Raw genomic sequence first — 19,391 nt, forward strand, 5'->3', positions numbered from 1 at the left:
TACAAATCAATAGAATCAATGCAATCAGCTAACTGACATAGGGAGTCTCCTGCCAGGGAGTAAAATGGCCAGCAGGGATCTTTCAATCTCTCTCCTGCTAATTGCCCCCAGGGGGGACGTTAGTGCGTAGCATTTCGTACACTTAATTAAATTAGATAGCGCTAGCACTACTGCTACCGGCCAGGACAGGTTTCTGGGACCCGGCCGGGAAAGAGAAGAGGGAGAGCATTCGCCTTGGCGCGGCGCCAGTAATTAAGCCGATACCTTTCCTGATTACGCCAATCCCCCTTAATGAACTCATTATGCATTTTAACCTAAACACTTCCCGGAATTAATGAGCATGCAAAAAGCCGGCTCTTAAAAAATCTCCCCTAGCTGCAATAAGTGGAAGTCATAACTCACACACTCAAATGGCTGGACATAATGTCCATATGTTTTCGTTTCCTACTCTCCTCTCTCAGGGCAACAGAGCCAATTTAAACGTCTTTGAGAGTAGGACACTGTCCAGTGTCAATCTGGTCCAATCTTTCATAGGGCCATTATGGGATCAGGCTTTTTCTCCAGCCAAAGAAGTAACACACCTGATTCAACTAATAAAGTCTAGATTGAAGACGATGATTAGTTGACTAGTTATATCAGGTGTGTTACTGCTTTGGCTGGAGAAAGAGTCTGCTGCACCCATTTTAAAGATACATTTGGATATCCTGGCCATATTGCCTACACACGTAATATACTGTTAAGGTTAGAGAGACTGTTTATCTGACACACATGGACACACACACCAGAATCCCCCCTCCCCCACACACCCACCAGAGTACCCCCCCCCCACCACCACCACACACACACACAGACAGACAGACAGACAGACAGACAGACAGACAGACAGACAGAGACAGACAGACAGACAGACAGACAGACAGACAGACAGACAGACAGACAGACACACACACACACACACACACACACACACACACACACACACACACACACACACACACACACACACACACACACACACACACACACACCAGAGTACCCCCCCTCCCACCACCACACACACACACACACAACTAGGCAGGTAGTGATGAAGTGATGATGATTTAGAGAGACCTGGGAACAGTGCAGGGTGGGAGCAGTTCAGAACTGACCCATAATTCCCAGCTCATTAAATAATTCACTAATTGATTCATCACCAAATCAATAAAGCATCCAGATGGTTTATGGTGTGAGCGCCGCTCTGAGTACTGGGGGGGGGGGGACTAATTACGGTATTGGGAATAGACCTTCACAATGAAACACAAAAACACACCTAGACAAGACTGACACACACACACGTCCATGGCCTTTATGGACTCACAAAGGAAGAGGAAGGTGGGTGTTGAAATGGAACCAGCATTGTGTTGACCTTGTTCTGGTATTGCATGACATCATCAGGCAGATGATGGGGGGTATAAAGGTAGTGGACCAATGGTGGGTCCCTCTCCTCCCCTACCTGCTGGGCCAATAGGGGTCCTCCCCTCTCCTCCTCAACCTGCTAAGCCAATGGGGGTCCCTTTCCTCCGCTCCTCAACCCGTAAACACAGTCTGTGTGTAATGAATACTGTCTCAGGGGAGTCTGGACTATGGGTGGGCCGACCTCCTGTATGGGGGTGTATTTGGTTGGGGAAAACGTTAATTAAAGTGTAATGAATTCCTCTAGTGTTAGTGTGTGTGTTTTCTTGTGTCAGTCGTTTCTGCTGTGGGTTATGTCTGTGAGGTTTATGACCGTCTGAGATTGATTAGGACGAGGAGTGAGGTACGACGTCACTTTGACCCTCGTGATCCACAGGGCTGTAAATCCAGGCGCAGTAAACAGTTTCTGATAATTGTTTCATACCTTGTAGTCCGCACACACAGCCCATCCAAGACTGTGGCTGTGCGTACACACTTAAAGCAACGTATAGGGCTATGTACACAGCTACAAGCTAAAGGTTATCTGGCCTGCACTCTGCACATTATCCATGCCTCTGTCATTGAGCTTCCAGCGGCACCTTCTGGTTCTCTCTGGCATCACGCTCATCCTCCTTTCTTCACTGCTAACAATCCCATAAGTAAAGTTTAAACATGTAATATAGAACTTTAATTTACAATGAAAACCGCTGGCCCTGCCCTTTTTATCAACAGAAAAGTTAGGTATTGGCAAATCTAATGTTATCATGGAATGTGGATGTATTGGAGCAAAAAGAGAAAGGACCAATCAGAATCAGTACCATTTTATTCCCTGGTGTTTATCAGAGTAGAGGTTTTGCATATGTTCACATACTGAGTGAGTCTTTCTCAGGTCTACAGGTCTGGCCAAACTAAGACAACATTGAGACCCCGACTCCCTCTGCTTTGACCAACGTGTAGGACACGGCTCCCCCGTGTGGAATAAAAGCCACATGACAACGTCAAGAAAGTCAGGCCCTCAGACAACTCTAAAAGTATGTGAAAAGGGCCTCTTATACATAACAAATTAAGATGTACCACAAATGTAAATAAAAAATAAATTAAAAAATGCCTATAAAACATCAATCTTATGAGAAACAAGCAAAGCCTTCAGTGTTGTATTAACAGTATTATGCAATTCCCTATTATTTTATCACAATATCGCAAATTCCTGGACGGGCTGAATTAGGCTACAAAACAGTCCAAAATAGCCAACAACCACCATTTATAGTTCCAGTACATTCTACATTGTTCCATTGAAATCATCATTAATGCCTGCATTCCAACTTCATTGGCTTATTTAGAACATATTCATATAGCATTTACATGGACAAATAAATCATTGCTCCTTAAATAGACGCACACACAAAAATAACAGTTTTAAAAAAGCAACCATTAAAAAGTTCCTATCAAGCAACTGTAGTGAGAGTTAATTGAGCAAAACCTGCTGAGAGACTTAAAACCAGATGAACTTATCTTCCTATTGACACTCAAAACAGAATCATGTGAGGTATTGCCAAATACATATAGGCCTAAATGAACGTGTCACAAATGGAAAATAGAGAATTGTTACAGTATAGCATTATGTGATAACAAATAAATACAGTTATGATGGACTTGAAAGAAGTTTAAATGTGATAAGGATGAATCAAGCAGACCTGGGTTCAAAATACTATTTCAGGTATTTCAATTGCTTTTCAATACAATCAGATAACCTTTATTTGAAAAAACAATTAGATGAATATTGGAATGTATTTGGAAATACACTTGGAAAGTATTTGAAAACACTCAAATACACTCCCATGCATTTAACCCAGGTATTTGAAAATACTTTCAAATACAATTTGGTCGACTATTTGGTTTTTACAAATAACCATTCAAATACTCAAATAAATAAATAACATTTGGCCTGTGTATTTGAAAATACTCAAATACACAGAAAAAGTATTTAATAAATACTCATCTATTGAACCCAGGTCTGGAATCAAGTTATTATTAAAATCCCTTTGAAGCTGATATAAGATATGGCCGAGTACATTTCCATGGAAACCGTCTGTCTGGAATTTACCATAGGTCCTTTTCCTGGTCCGGTGTCCCCTTCAACCGTAGTGTCTGATGATAGTTTAACCCATGGGGTTTCCTATTCACTAGCAGTCATAAAATGGCTCCACCCAAATCTCAATTTCCCCAAGGGGAGCTGGATGTGGAGCTGACCGACACGGTGTAGGAGCATATTGTTGCACATGCATATGGAGGACAGTGAAGACCTGTGACATAAGTCTATGTGGTTTCAACTGCCGAATAGCGGGTGTGTGTGTGTGTGGGGTAGGATCCCCTGAGCTTCTAAGACTAGAGGAAAACGACGAGGTCAGGGTCGCCATTACAACAGTCCAGAGGTCATAAAGTTCAAAGTTCATCACCCACAGATGTTGGAACCAGAGGGGAACCAGAGAGGAGCCAGGCCTGCCATGGTTCCCCGATCAGGAGCATCATACCATATTGGTCTGTGTGTTGGGGCTGGAACACGTCATGTCCTGTATCTGGTCCAGGATCCAGTTGACGTCGGGTCTTTCCTGGGGGTTGGACACCATGATGGAGCTCAGCAGGTTCTGCAGGCTTTCAGAGTAACTGGAGGGGAACAACAAAAACACCCATAAGACACTGAGAAACTACCAGAGTAACCGGAGAACAAATATACACTGAGAAACTACCAGAGTAACTAGAGAACAAATATATACTGAGAAACTACCAGAGTAACTGGAGAGCAAATATACACTGAGAAACTACCAGAGTAACTGGAGAACAAATATATACTGAGAAACTACCAGAGTAACTGGAGAACAAATATATACTGAGAAACTACCAGAGTAACCGGAGAACAAATATATACTGAGAAACTACCAGAGTAACTGGAGAACAAATATATACTGAGAAACTACCAGAGTAACTGGAGAACAAATATATACTGAGAAACTACCAGAGTAACTGGAGAACAAATATATACTGAGAAACTACCAGAGCAACTGGAGAACAAATATATACTGAGAAACTACCAGAGTAACTGGAGAACAAATATATACTGAGAAACTACCAGAGTAACTGGAGAACAAATATATACTGAGAAACTACCAGAGCAACTGGAGAACAAATATATACTGAGAAACTACCAGAGTAACTGGAGAACAAATATATACTGAGAAACTACCAGAGTAACTGGAGAACAAATATATACTGAGAAACTACCAGAGCAACTGGAGAACAAATATATACTGAGAAACTACCAGAGTAACCGGAGAGCAAATATATACTGAGAAACTACTAGAGTATGAGCAATCGAGGGAGAAGGGCCTTGGTCAGGGAGGTGACCAAGAACCCGGTGGTCTGACAGAGCTCCAGAGTTCCTCTATGAAGATGGGAGAAAGGTCCAGAAGGACAACCCTCTCTGCAGCACTCCACCAATCAGGCCTTGATGGTTGAGTAGCCAGGTGGAAGCCACTCCTCAGTAAAAGGCACATGACAGCCCGCTTGGACTTAACCAAAAGGCACCTAAAGGACTCAGAACATGAGAAACAAGATTGTCTGGTCTGATGAAACCATGATTGAACTCTTTGACCAGAATGCCAAGTGTCACGTCTGGAGGAAACCTGGCACCATCCCTACGGTGAAGCATGGTGGTGGCAGCATCATGCTGTGGGGATGTTTTTCAGCGTCAGGGACTGGGAGACTAGTCAGGATCGAGGGAAAGACGAACGGAGCAAAGTATAGAGAGATCCTTGATGTAAAGCTGCTCCAGATCGCTCATGACCTCAGATGGGGTGAAGGTTCACCTTCCAACAGGACAACAATCTAAAGCACACAGCCAAGACAATGCAAGAGTGGCTTCGGGACGAGTCTCTGAATGTCCTTGAGTGGCCCAGCCAGAGCCCGGACTTGAACCCGATCGAACATCTCTGGAGAGACCTGAAAATAGCTGTGCAGCAACGCTCCCAATCCAATCTGAAAGAGCTTGAGCGGATCTGCAGAGAAGAATGGGAGAAACTCCCCAAATACAGGTGTGCCAAGCTTGTAGCGTCATACCCCAAAAGACTCGAGGCTTTAAATCACTGCCAACGGTGCTTCAACAAAATCCTGAGTAAAGGGCCTGAATACTTATGTAAATGTGACATCACTTTTTTTATTTTTTATAATACTTTTGAAAAACTTCTAAAAATCTGTTTTTACTTTGTCATTATGAGGTATTGTGTGTAGATTGATGGGGGGGGGTTGCAATTTTATCCATTATAGAATATGGCTGTAACGAAACAAAATGTGGAAAAAGTCAAGGGGTCTGAAAAATTTCCGAATGCAGTGTATACTGAGAAACTACCAGAATAACTGGAGAACAAATAAAAACTGAGAAACTACCAGAATAACTGCAGAAGAAATATATACAGTTAAAGTCGGACGTTTACATACACCTTAGCCAAATACATTTAAACTCAGTTTTCCACAATTCCTGACATTTAATCCGAGTAAAAATTCCCTGTTTTAGGTCAGTTAGGATCACCACTTTATTTTAAGAATGTGACATGTCAGAATAATAGTAGAGAGAATTATTTATTTCAGCTTTTATTTCTTTCATCACATTCCCAGTGGGTCAGAAGTTTACATACACTCAATTAGTATTTGGTAGCATTGCCTTTAAATTGTTTAACTTGGGCCAAACATTTCGGGTAGCCTTCCACAAGCTTCCCACAATAAGTTCGGTGAATTTTGGCCCATTCCTCCTGACAGAGCTGGTGTAACTGAGTCAGGTTTGTAGGCCTCCTATCTCGCACACGCTTTTTCAGTTCTGCCCACAAATTTTCTATAGGATTGAGGTCAGGGCTTTGTGATGGCCACTCCAATACCTTGACTTTGTTGTCCTTCAGTCAGGAAGTCAAAGCTTGGTCGCTAATGGGTCTTCCAAATGGACAATGACCCCAAGCAGACTTCCAAAGTTGTGGCAAAATAGCTTATGTCTTGAGATGTTGCTTCAATATATCCACATAATTTTCCTTCCTCAGGATGGCATCTATTTTGTGAAGTGTACCAGTCCTTCCTGCAGCAAAGCACCCCCACAACATGATGCTGCCACCCCGTGCTTCACGGTTGGGATGGTGTTCTTTGGACTGCAATCCTTGGAAATTGCTCCCAAGGATGAATCAGACTTGTAGAGGTCTAGGCTGATTTCTTCTGATTTTCCTATGATGTCAAGCAAAGAGGCACTGAGTTTGAAGGTAGGCCTTGAAATACATCCACAGGTACACCTCCAATTGACTCAAATTATGTCAATTAGCCTATCAGAAGCTTCTAAAGCCATGACATCATTTTCTGGAATTTTCCAAGCTGTTTAAAGGTACAGTCAACTTAGTGGATGTAAACTTCTGACCCACTGGAATTGCGATACAGTGAATTATAAGTGAAATAATCTGTCTGTAAACAATTTTTGGAAGAATTACTTGTGTCATACATAAAGTAGATGTCCTAATCGACTTGCCAAAACTATAGTTTGTTACCAAGAAATGTGTGGAGTGGTTGAAAAACGAGTTTTAATGACTCTAACCTAAGTGTATGTAAACTTCCGACTTCAACTGTATACTGAGAAACTACCAGAATAACTGGAGAAAAAATTGACAACCAGAATAACAAATATATATACTGAGAAACTTCCAGAGTAACTTGAGAAAAAATACATACTGTAAATTGTATAAATTCCATACAACCTATGAAAAGGCTAGATGAAAAATGCTTAAATCTATCCAATCCTTTTAGATCTGCAGGAGTGCCTATTTGGAATCAATAAATTCTAGTTTGCTAGCCTTGAAAGCTGAGAGGGTGATGGATTGAAGAGTAACTAGGGTTTGACTAGCCAGGGGACTGACTGACCTGCATGGCTGAGGGATGGTAACTGGGTTAGGGTTAGAGTTAGCTTGCCAGGGGGACTGACTGACCTGTAGGGCTGAGGGATGGTAACTGGGTTAGGGTTAGAGTTAGCTTGCCAGGGGGACTGACTGACCTGCATGGCTGAGGGATGGTAACTGGGTTAGGGTTAGCTTGCCAGGGGGACTGACTGACCTGTAGGGCTGAGGGATGGTAACTGGGTTAGGGTTAGCTTGCCATGGGGACTGACTGACCTGCAGGGCTGAGGGATGGTAACTGGGTTAGGGTTAGAGTTAGCTTGCCATGGGGACTGACTGACCTGCAGGGCTGAGGGATGGTAACTGGGTTAGGGTTAGAGTTATCTTGCCATGGGGAATGACTGACCTGCAGGGCTGAGGGATGGTAACTGGGTTAGAGTTAGCTTGCCAGAGGGACTGACTGACCTGCAGGGCTGAGGGATGGTAACTGGGTTAGGGTTAGAGTTAGCTTGCCAGAGGGACTGACTGACCTGCATGGCTGAGGGATGGTAACTGGGTTCTGGACAGCAAGGGCCACACTGTCTCCCTTCTGGAACACCATGTCATAGGGCCCCTCCAGGAACATCATGCTGTACAGTACACAGCCCAGAGACTGGAGAGAAAGAGAGAGAGAATACTGTCGCTACAAGGTCAACAAACACCAGGCATGATGGAGACAGAGAGATAGCAATCTAACTGGAGCCCAACATGTTGACGACATGGCTGGAGTCAAAACAGCATCGCACAGTCCAATGGTAAAGACAATCTCTGTTATGACAAATTGGTCTATGTTATATCGCTTGTACAATACTGACAGTTTCCACCGACCAAACTAAAGTGAGAAGGGGGGGTTAGTACTCTAGTGTGCGTTACCCAGATGTCTGTACGGTCATCGATGACGCAGTGGCTCTCCACGTTAAACAGCTCAGGGGCGCGGTACGATATAGTACACCTCTGAGCTGCCCAGTCCTGTACTGTCATGGCCTCCCTGGTCCCCTTGACCTCCATCCTGGAGCGGTTCATAGAACCCAGGTCCATCAGCAGCGGCCTGTCATCCTCCTCTAGGAGTACATTGGTAGGCTTCAGATCTCTGATTGAGAGGAGAGCGGGAGAGATAAAGAGAGGGATAGAGATAGAGAGCCTCATTCTAATTTGAACCACTAACCATAATCGTGTGTGTGTGTGTGTGTGTGTGTCTGTGTGTGATAGCAGTAGCAGCCTGTACCTGTGTGCGTAGCCTCTGTCATGCATGGCCTTCAGTCCAGAACAGATGCCCTGTAGGACCTTCAGGATGCGTCTCTCTGGCATGAAGCTGCCCTTGTCCCTCAGCTTCTCTAGCACTGACCACAGACTGCCCTTCTGTAGGAGCACCCACACCCAGGCGTGAATACAAAGACGCATACATACACACTTTTTCATTTCCACGCTGTAAAACAGTCTATCGGCAGATGTATCGGTAACTTTTGTCCCCCCCCACAAAAAACGGTATCGGACCCCCAAAAAACAGCCAGGCTCTAATACACACATACAGGCGTGAGTACATAGACATGCACACACGTACACGTACCTGAACGTAGGGCAGCAGTATCCAGGCCTCACTCTTGCCCCCCCTCTCTATGAAGGTGTGCCCTGCCAGGCCCAGGATGTTGGGGTGGCTGAAGAGACGGTGCATCTCCACCTCCGTCTGAGCCTCTTGGCGACCCTCCCGGTCATGGCACAGGATTCTCTTCAGGGCGTAGAAACGCCCATCCTGCACCCCCTCCACCAGGTCCACATAGCTGAACCCTCTGGAATGAGGGGAGGGATGGAGGGAAGGTAAAAGAAGAGAGAAAGAGAGAAAATAGGGAACGACAGAGGGGGTAGATAATGAAAGCAAGAGAAAGTGGAGAGGCAGACAAAACCAGAGTCCTGATCAGTAAGATGTAACATTACAGAAGACTGAAATACAAATACATGTGTGTGAGGGACAGGGATGATCGTCTGCCATTTAGAATAGGTAATAGTGTTTCACTGATGCGGACGGTTTTACCCTTCATCTAGTTTCTGGATGAAGTAGTATCTTTTGTTGTCAATGGTGATGGAGCCGCGGGAACAGATACACAGGGTCTGACCCATCCTCTCTGGGGCATAACGCAACACACCAACACCCAGATGGACTGAGAGAGAGAGACACAACCCATATTTATTTATTTTCCATTTTGTACTTGAACTATTTACACATCGCTACAACACTGTATACAGACATATGTCATTCAACATGTCTTTATTTTGGAACTTGTGCTTTGGCATTGTAAACATGTTTCCCATGCCAATAAAGCCCCTTAAATTGAATTAGGAGAGAGAGATGGAGTGCATACGAGGTAAAAGACTAGGTTTGGTGGAATTGAAAGTGAGGTCAAGTGGAAAGCCATGGGAGAGAGAGAGGGCGAGTATGGGATATATTTGTGTAAAGAACATACTGAAACATGAAATCCAGTCCACTATGTTCCACGGATTGATGCAGTGTCAATTTCACTTGTCATAAATTATTCAGTCACCTGTGCAATTGATAATAATTTGGTGGGTGTTTATATTTGTCCTATTTACGCATGTGTGAATTGGAAATGTTTTTTTTGTTGCATATCACAACTCTTCCTGGGACAACCTTGGATAGTGGGGTTACGGCCAGGGTCTGACATTATCGACGGTGACCCTGGCGAAAGTAGGACTAAGTGCCTTGCTCAAGGACACATCGGCAGATTTCTTGACCTTGTCGGCTCGGGGATTCAAACTAACAACCTTTCGGTTACTGGCCTAACTATTCAAACGAGCAACCTTTCGGCTACTTTCCTAGCCGCGCTACAGCGACTCTTGGTTGTGATCTGCCCAAGTTATGCGTTTTGGTTCTTTACAGCAGTAGCAACACCACAAGCAAATAAACTTTCACTAAACCTTTGCAAAAGTGTACGATTTTGTTTGGTAACGTGGCACACCGGTAGGAGAATACAAGCTAACTACAAGAGGGCAGCATGCAGATCAATCCTGATCAGCCAATATTATCTGATAAGAGACATTGATAAACGTGTGATGAAAACACATGGGGATATTTACGTTTGTTAGCGGTGGATAAATAAAAATTACCTTCTGTATTCGTCCTGTTTTTGGTTTTCTGCTGGCTACTTCCGTGTACATAAAACGCGTAATGATGACGCAGGCCTGTGATCTAATGCTGCGTTCCAAACTGGGAACTCGGAAAAAAATACAAGGTAAAATCATGACGTCAGTGATCTTCAGGTCGCTATCTAGATTTAGAGGCCCGAGTTTCCGAGTTGGAAGACCGTTCAAATCGATTTTTCCCAGTCGGAGCTCGTTTTTTTCCGAGTTCCAAATTGTTTTGAACACACTGAAGTCGGTGATTTCCGAGTTACCAGTTGTTTCGAACGCGGCACCAAGTGAACACTAACAGTAACAGTCAAGTGAACACTAACAATGGAAATACATGTCCTCAAAGATGGAAGGCAGGCGGGAGGAGGCGAAATCATTCTATGTAGTACAAGGGCATACACGCGTGTGAACAGGCCATAGCAATATAGTAGTCGTCTTTGTATCCGTGCCATTACAGCGTCTGTGACCGCATGGGAAGCGCCATTTTAAAGAACTAAATTATCTTAATCTTTGTTGATTGTGCCTGACTCATAGGAATCTCTACTCAGTTGACTACGTTAAACTGGAAGCCCTCAATGGCAATTCCCATGCTCCATCTATGACAGGCACAGGTCCGATATAAAGTATTTTATCATGCCCACGAGTAAGCGTTTCCCCTTGGATTTAAGATAAAACGACTCAATATGGCCATCTGCAGGCCTTTGGTCTAGTACTACGTGTACTCTTCACCTGTTTATGAAGCATGTGACAAATGACGTATTTTCCCCCCACAAAGTTGGCGAAATGCCACGTGCGTCGACACATCAGTGCATTCGTAACTTAACTTAATCTATATTCGATCAAATAAGCCTCACGTAGCAAATTAGTTCAATGTTTTGTTGACCAAACTGGACACTCATTGACCTCCATACAAGAAGTCCTCACTTTGTGGGTTTATTTCCGGGGACAGATTTTGGGCCGAGTAAAACTTCTCGATTCAGATCTTCCTCTGGCCAAATCAAGTATTTGATTAAACCAAAGCACTACCCAGTGGACTCAACTTAGCTAAGGTGGGTCTCAAATCGAAATGAGTTGACCATCCATGTATCCACTTGCCACCTTTAGGCTATTCTGTAACTAAATAAACTAGTTTCACATTATGGGGGAAATCCTTCCACGTTAGTCAACACTACAGGTTTTTATCCTTGAGGAGAAAGTCAGAAGGGAGAGACCCCTGGCTTTCTCATCCAATGGGGTTTGATGACAGTCCACATGAGTATACAATTAAGACTGTTACCTTGACCATAATCTTGTTTTTCAAGGCACCCTGCAGTTACATTTATATCCCAGGAATTCTCTGCTACTTACCAGGCCATGTGTGTGGCCGATTGCACAGACTGATGTTTTATAATTTTGGCCGTTTAATAGTAATTTAGTCAAATAATGAAACCTCGGGTCAGGACTGGAGGCAGTTATGATTGATTATAACCATTGAAAGAGGTGAAAACAGGATTAACTGAGATAAAACAACTTTATTTACAAAGGAGGGGATACAGCCACAACAGTAACCTGATGTGATAACTCTTAAAATAACAGACATGGCAAAGAAAATAATAGAATCTGTAGGGATAAAACCAATAAATTATTTTGGGGTAACTTAACATGCAATGCAAAATAATCCTACAAAATAGAGTTACTGAATTACATTCATTAAGACCCAACACCATGGGGTTTAGTTGGCTAGTTTGTTTTCTGATTGGCAGTAACTTTAGTGTTTAGGATAGATCTGAAAGCACAGAAGTACCATGAACTTAAAGGAAACATTTTTATGGAAACACCTTCATCTTCAAGGTTCCAGTCAACCTTATAGGAAAAGATTGTCAGACATGGATGATGTGGGGTCTTTGGTGAAGAAAACATGAATGATGACGTTCGACAAGGGAAGGAGCAGGCCGTTCCCCACTTCATGGTCAAGTAAAGGCAGTTCTATCTCTCAGTGATACGTTAGCCGACCGAGGACCCATCCCTCCTTTGAACTCCTCTTCTCCTAATACTCCTCTCCCTCCTCGTCCTCCTCAAATGAGTCGATTCCTACCTCTTCATAGTCCTTCTCCAGGGCAGCCATGTCTTCCCTGGCCTCAGAGAACTCCCCCTCCTCCATGCCCTCACCCACGTACCAGTGCACGAATGCCCGCTTGGCATACATCAGGTCAAACTTGTGGTCGAGACGCGCCCAGGCCTCAGCGATGGCTGTGGTGTTGCTCAACATGCACACAGCTCTCTGGACCTTGGCCAGGTCACCCCCTGGCACCACAGTGGGTGGCTGGTAGTTGATGCCCACTTTGAAACCTGTAGGGCACCAGTCCACAAACTGGATGCTTCGCTTTGTCTTGATGTTGCCGATGGCCACGTTGACATCCTTGGGCACCACGTCTCCGCGGTACAGCAGGCAGCACGCCATGTACTTACCGTGGCGAGGGTCGCACTTCACCATCTGGTTGGCGGGCTCGAAGCAGGAGTTTGTGATCTCAGCCACAGAGAGCTGCTCGTGGTAGGCCTTCTCGGCTGAGATGACAGGGGCATAGGTGGCCAGGGGGAAGTGGATGCGGGGGTAAGGCACCAGGTTGGTCTGGAACTCTGTCAGGTCCACGTTAAGGGCACCATCGAAACGGAGAGAGGCGGTGATGGAGGAGACAATCTGGCTGATGAGCCTGTTGAGGTTGGTGTAAGAGGGGCGCTCAATGTCCAGGTTTCTACGGCAGATGTCGTAGATGGCCTCATTGTCAACCATGAAGGCACAATCAGAGTGCTCTAGGGTAGTGTGGGTAGTCAGGATGGAGTTGTAGGGCTCCACCACAGCTGTGGACACCTGGGGAGCAGGGTATATGGCAAACTCCAGCTTGGACTTCTTCCCGAAGTCGACTGAGAGACGTTCCATGAGCAGGGAGGTGAAACCAGAGCCGGTACCTCCTCCAAAGCTGTGGAAGACCAGGAAACCTTGGAGCCCCGTGCACTGGTCAGCCTGTCAAGACACAAGACACTCATCAACATGTTTTCTAGAAGGAAAGTCCAAGCTCTGATAAGACCCATTTAGGCTAGATTTACAAGTCAAGGCTAAAACCCTTTCTCATAAAACATTCATGAAAAATCCATGAGTTATCCTAATATCACCATTGAATATATCAAATCTGACAGTTTCTCACCAGTTTACGGATCCTGTCCAGCACTTGGTCGATGATCTCCTTGCCGATAGTGTAGTGGCCACGTGCATAGTTATTGGCTGCGTCCTCCTTCCCTGAGATCAGCTGCTCGGGGTGAAACAGCTGGCGGTAGGTACCTGTCCGCACCTCATCTGAGAAAAAGGGGAACAGACAAGGGTTAGTCTGGTTTTGATGCTTGTTTTGAACTGTACCACCATATTGATGAAGACCTCTTCCTACACATTCCCAGTGTCAATCAGTCAGTGCATTTTCTCTGCCAGATCCCTCCAATACTCACCAATGACAGTGGGCTCCAGGTCTACAAAGATGGCGCGGGGCACATATTTCCCGATGCCCGTGGCGCTGAAGAACGTGGTGAAGGAGTCGTCAGTGCTACCGACCGCCTTGTTGTTAGGCATGGTGCCGTCCGGCTGGATCCCGTGCTCCAGACAGTACAGCTCCCAACAGGTGTTGCCCATCTGGACTCCAGCCTGACCAACATGCACAGAGATACACTCACGCTGGAGAGACAAGGAAATACAGGGTTAGTCAAACAATTTATGGTTTATTTGAACAGGTACAAAACACATTGACTACACAAGGATCCGATGCATTGACAGCAGTCTGCACTGGATGGAGTAACACTTGGTTTTCAATGTCACCAATGATAATGGAGCCAGTGGAGCACCCCTCCAAACCACTCAGTGCATAGGAGTCTGAGATCAATTAAATATTTGGGCATCCATTTTAGCACTTGTTTTAATGCTGTTTCTCCACCAAGTGGCAGCACTAACACTAATGGTTCCCAACCAGGGGTACTAGGTTCCCTGGGGGCGCTTTGCCTATACACAGGGGGTACTTGAGAAGACTCATGAGACCATAAGGTTACTGGTAAAATGCACATGAGGGGGTACTTCAGGCAGGGCAAAATTCAGTTTGTACAGTAAAATAAAAAGGTTGGGAACCACTGCTCTACACTAACAGGAAACAAACCTAACCTGCCCATGTCTGAGTGACAAAGGACAGGTGAGCCTGAAAACAGTGGGCGGCATGATCTAGCTAGTTAAAAACAAGCCATCTGCGTTATGAGCCAAAGTAATGAGTCGTGTATATTTGCATGGTGATCCAATTTGTTTGCAGTGTGTTGAAATGGGACTGACTGCACTTCCTAGCATGGCTTAGCCAACTCTGCAGTGAGTCGATCTGACCTACTTCAATACTGAACTGTATGCAGCTACCGTCTCAGAAGCCTAGCCACATCTCAGCGTGTGACTACCTAGCCATTAACGTAGTCTGAACCATGTAACTGATCTACAAAGTACAAAACATAAACACCTGCTTTTTCCATGCCAGACTGACCAGATGAAAGCTATGATTCCTTATGACACCGGGTTGTGTCAAGTTGATGTTCAGGCAGTCCCTAGCACTTCAACGTATGTGTATAAAGAATGATCCACCACCCAAAGGACATTCAGCCAACTGGCCTGCACAGAGCCCTGACCCCAACCCTATCGAACACCTTTGGGATTAATTGGAACGCCGACTGCGAGCCAGGCCTAATTGCCCAACATCAGCGCCCGACCTCACTAACGCTCGTGGCTGATTGGAAGCAAGTCCCCGCAGCAATGGTCCAACGTCTTGTGGAAAGCCTTCCTTAGAGTGGAGGCTGTTGAGCAGCAAAGGGTGGACCAACTCCATATTAATGCCCATGATTTTGGAATGAGATGTTCAAAGAGCAGGTGTCTAAATACTTTTTGTCATGTAGTGTACACATTTTATAGAGAACGCAGCGCTTGATATCTACATTCACTAAGGACCAAACAGAAGGTTGTGTGCGCGTGCGAGGAATTAGTCAATTTTGCAATGCAGTATTGGCAGACGGCAGCATAGTTGAGGCTAGACTGCAGTCGATTAGACTCCTATAGCATTAACAATAGAAACATCCATGCTGAATGTGTTACCACAAGGTGCATCCCACTAGTCCATTACGGCCTACTCTCCTTATATTCTTCCTGTCATTTAGGCTCCACAACCCTGAGGAGAGGATGCCACTAGATTATTGAGATACATCCCCTCATTGGAATGCCAACTTGGACCGAGGTCATTAGAGATTATACAAATATGTGAATTTGTTTAACATTACAGCTTCGCAAGGAAGCAAAGTCTGATTAGACATCACTAGACTCCAGGCCGAACTGGGAGGTTTGGCAAGTGGCTACCCTACCCAGCGCGTCATTGAGCTAGCGAGTAGCAACAATGCTAACAGAAGCTGACGAGTCTGCGTCAAGGCCAAAAGGCCCTCCACACCCTACTGAAGTATTTCCAGCTCACAGCGAACAGGACGAGGGGAAAATACCACCAAGGATGAGTGAAGCTGATAACAAGCTTATCATTTCTGAATAGTAGCGCACCAGAAGCAGAGCTGGCTACGTACACTCAGTCTGTCCAAGCTGGCTTACTATACAGAGAGATGGGAAGCGAGACATTCGAGAAACGAGATAGTCAAGGAAGATACGTTTACGAGACCGTGACATGCCAAGAGGACGGGTCTGGGAATGTTGTGCGGTTCTATGTGTTGGCAGTACTTATGAATCAGAGCGTTTTGATTTGCGAAGGCCCAGCTATAAACAAGACCACCTGCCACAGTAACAGGAGAACAGACACCAGCCAACTAGGCTTTGCCCTCTGGTAGAATAGAATAATAAACCCCTTAAGCTAGGTTGAACTTTCAGTAGTATCAAGTGCAATTATTTTAAAATGGTAGAATCCGCATAATGGGAATAGGACTTCCCTTTATGAACGGTAACTCAGTAAAATATTTGAAATTATTTCTTCCAGTATAGTAAGAGGATGTGACAGAAACGTTAGAAAATCTCACTTCTGATCTGAATCTACTACAGTGAGGACCTCGTGACATAAAGGTCTTTCACCTGCATGTTGCTACACCCCTCCACACATAATGTACTACTGTTATGACTCCTCATGTAGAGACTGGGGCCACTACTGTCAAACATTTCTCCAACCTCCTAGTTTGACAGAACAAGCTGGGTAGGGTGCATGGTGGGGGAGGGGCGGTGACACAGGGATGCGAGTGTGTGCCTAGTTTAGGCATGACAGCTAGGTCAGCACTGCAGCCAGCTATTTAAAGGGAGGTGTCAATCATGACTCCATCCCCCCACTCTGTGTAGCCCCCCCAGACCCCGTTCTACTCCACTGACCCCTTTCTGTGGGAACAACCACATGGTGTCCTGAACCTCTAGTTCAGTCAGAGTTGATGTTCAGGCAGTCCCTAGTTCATACCAGATTTAAGAAACTAACCTCCACCCTGTTGCATTTGTCAGGGGTTGCCCTGATTTGCTAATCCACACTAGAAACCTTGTAGGTAAGCCTAGTGTATGCATGTGTGTAACTGATAGCAAGTTGATTCAGTGACTGTTTGCTCATGACATAATAGGCCATTTATGTTAATGTTACCAAACAGGCCAGTCAGGTACAGTGCTAGGTTATGGTATTCATTTCCTGTATTTTGAACTCATGGTATGGCGATAGACTGTAGAGTACAGTTTAGATTAACAAATTGCTTGTGCAACTGCAAGTCCGCTGAGACACTTGGCACCAACATGGCTGATGGACTAACCGCTTGTGGCTTGTTCAGTAGCTAGTAAGCAACCCCCCTCCAGCTTCCTGTTCTGTCCCCTATGGGGCTTTTTTTAAGGGCAAAGAAAGCCTTGTGTTATGCGGGAAGACATATGGCTTGGAATTCACACCCAAACAAATAGTCTCCCCCTCCTTTCATAACATTCAAATTAGATGGCAGGTGTCAAAAGAAACTCCCGCATGCCATGGTAATCTTTAGTCATGAGCAAAATTAAGAACAGGCAAGTCAACTGTTTGAAGACACCGCATTATGATCCGAGTAGTACATGAACTGGAATGGATCATAAAGGCTCTTTCACCCACATTTAGTAGTTTAGACCTTAACCTCATGATCAGACAGTCTGCCATGCGCTAGTCTGAAATGCTGATCCTTTGGGCTCTGCGTCACTCCTAACCTCAGATTTCCCTTTCAGGTCAGATTACTGAAGGTTGCCCCTATCACGACTAAGCATGTGCATAGTCAAAAGATTTCACATTTCTTGACATATTTTATGATTAAATCATATGGGCAGGATGTGAGGTAATAAAATGTGAGCCATGTCCTAAAAACATTATTGTGGCAACTTGGTGGGAAAATGTTACTTTGGGACAACAATCCCAATGAATCTGTTTTTGTATTCATTGTAGATGTAATCTGCCATACTTCAGTAGATCTGTGGTTCATTAGTAGTCGTTGGCATTTGCTCGGACTGAATTGCACTACATACAGAACGTTCCCAGTTTTGCGCAGTAGACTAGAGCAACAGGAACAGTAGCTGACTAGGCCTACAGTCACTCATCAGAATACACACGGATCCGTGGGAGCCACATCAGCATTTAAAGCCAGCAGAGCAAATAAACACACCCATAACCACACTGGCCTCACTGCAACTGGAAACGGGTTACTCCTTTAACCATTCAAAATGGCAGGAAGCTGCTTCAAGCGCCAAAAGACAACATTTTGATAATAAATGCAGATACCTGTGAACTGATTCATGATATGAAATAGGACAATTAGCGCTCAGGTGACTCTTAATAATTAAATGCATTCTAGTAATAGTCTGCGCCAGTCGTGTTTGAATTGAAAAGCAAAACGGCGCGCTAAGTTGAACAGGCAGCAAAATGGATACTCCTTTCATGACGCACCATGTTATCAGAGAAAAATAATATCCTATAAAAACAGGTGAGCCGTAGCGTAGGCTGTACCTAGAAGTATTATAGACAGTAATGTTTATGCTATACAAGATGGGACTACAAACACATTAGAAATTTAGCCTAATTCATACAACTCAACCTTTACATTATTACAACCTATGCGTCGAAGGCAATGTTGGAAAAAAAAATAAAGGTCTTACCATTTTGATTCTGTTTGTCTTCGTTTCCGTAGAAAAATAAGTGTTCGTAGTATAACCTCTCACAGTGAACCTATAATGGGGTCTCCGTGAGTATGTTTTAACTGCGTGTGTTACTGCAATCTGTTTTTATAAACTGCGAAGGGCGGGGGTGGAGTTTTGGACACGCCCTCTTTTCTCATAGGTTGAGTTCGATTTACATGGCCCGGTGCCCCGGTTAGACGGAGTTGGATTTTTTAGACCATTCTAAGTAGGCGTAGTTGGATATTTTAGACCATTCCATTGGCCCTTAACTGAAATGCCCAGTCACCGGGCCATGCAAAACGAACTCCTCCATACGCAGATTAGACCTCAGGCTAGGTAGGAAAGTCAGGACTGAAAAGGGTAGCTGTACCAAAGATTATATATTATATTGACAAGATAGCCGAGTGACCGCTCTAACAATGTAATTACATTTCCTCAATGATTGAAGACAGGCGAGACCATTCTAGCCAATGAGAGGGCGCACCAACACGCACAACTAAGTTGTTGCCGGAATGCCACGTGCATCCACTTAAATCAGCACAATCAGTACAGCCTAAACATTACGAAACTTCTATTCGACCAAATAAGCCTCACGTAATTCAACACTCGCTTATAGACACCCCCCCCCCCCCATACAAAAAGGGCTTATATCACGTGGACAGATTTTTGCC

General features: G+C 44.7%; 2 protein-coding genes across 3 annotated transcripts; both read right to left on the bottom strand.

The window, feature by feature from the left end:
* Positions 1 to 2,236: 2,236 nt before the first annotated feature.
* On the bottom strand, positions 2,237 to 10,643 carry stk16 (serine/threonine kinase 16). 2 transcript variants are annotated; one of them, XM_071330362.1, is made up of 7 exons: positions 10,506 to 10,643; positions 9,415 to 9,541; positions 8,953 to 9,172; positions 8,611 to 8,744; positions 8,259 to 8,475; positions 7,877 to 7,998; positions 2,237 to 4,095 (listed from the first exon to the last, which is right to left on the bottom strand). In XM_071330362.1, the coding sequence occupies exons 2-7, from the start codon at positions 9,498 to 9,500 to the stop codon at positions 3,957 to 3,959; spliced, it is 918 nt and encodes a 305-aa protein (XP_071186463.1). In that variant the 5' UTR covers positions 9,501 to 9,541; positions 10,506 to 10,643; the 3' UTR covers positions 2,237 to 3,956. The 2 variants fall into 2 exon arrangements, with proteins under 2 accessions (XP_071186463.1, XP_071186464.1); XM_071330363.1 differs by lacking the exon at positions 2,237 to 4,095 and adding an exon at positions 6,048 to 6,690.
* A 1,377-nt stretch (positions 10,644 to 12,020) lies between these two features.
* Positions 12,021 to 18,847, bottom strand: tuba8l2 (tubulin, alpha 8 like 2). The gene is made up of 4 exons (XM_071330361.1): positions 18,700 to 18,847; positions 14,007 to 14,229; positions 13,712 to 13,860; positions 12,021 to 13,530 (listed from the first exon to the last, which is right to left on the bottom strand). The coding sequence occupies exons 1-4, from the start codon at positions 18,700 to 18,702 to the stop codon at positions 12,556 to 12,558; spliced, it is 1,350 nt and encodes a 449-aa protein (XP_071186462.1). The 5' UTR covers positions 18,703 to 18,847; the 3' UTR covers positions 12,021 to 12,555.
* Positions 18,848 to 19,391: the final 544 nt, after the last annotated feature.

This window comes from Salvelinus alpinus, chromosome 10, assembly GCF_045679555.1.
Source record: "Salvelinus alpinus chromosome 10, SLU_Salpinus.1, whole genome shotgun sequence".
In the NCBI taxonomy this organism is placed as follows: Eukaryota; Metazoa; Chordata; class Actinopteri; order Salmoniformes; family Salmonidae; genus Salvelinus; species Salvelinus alpinus.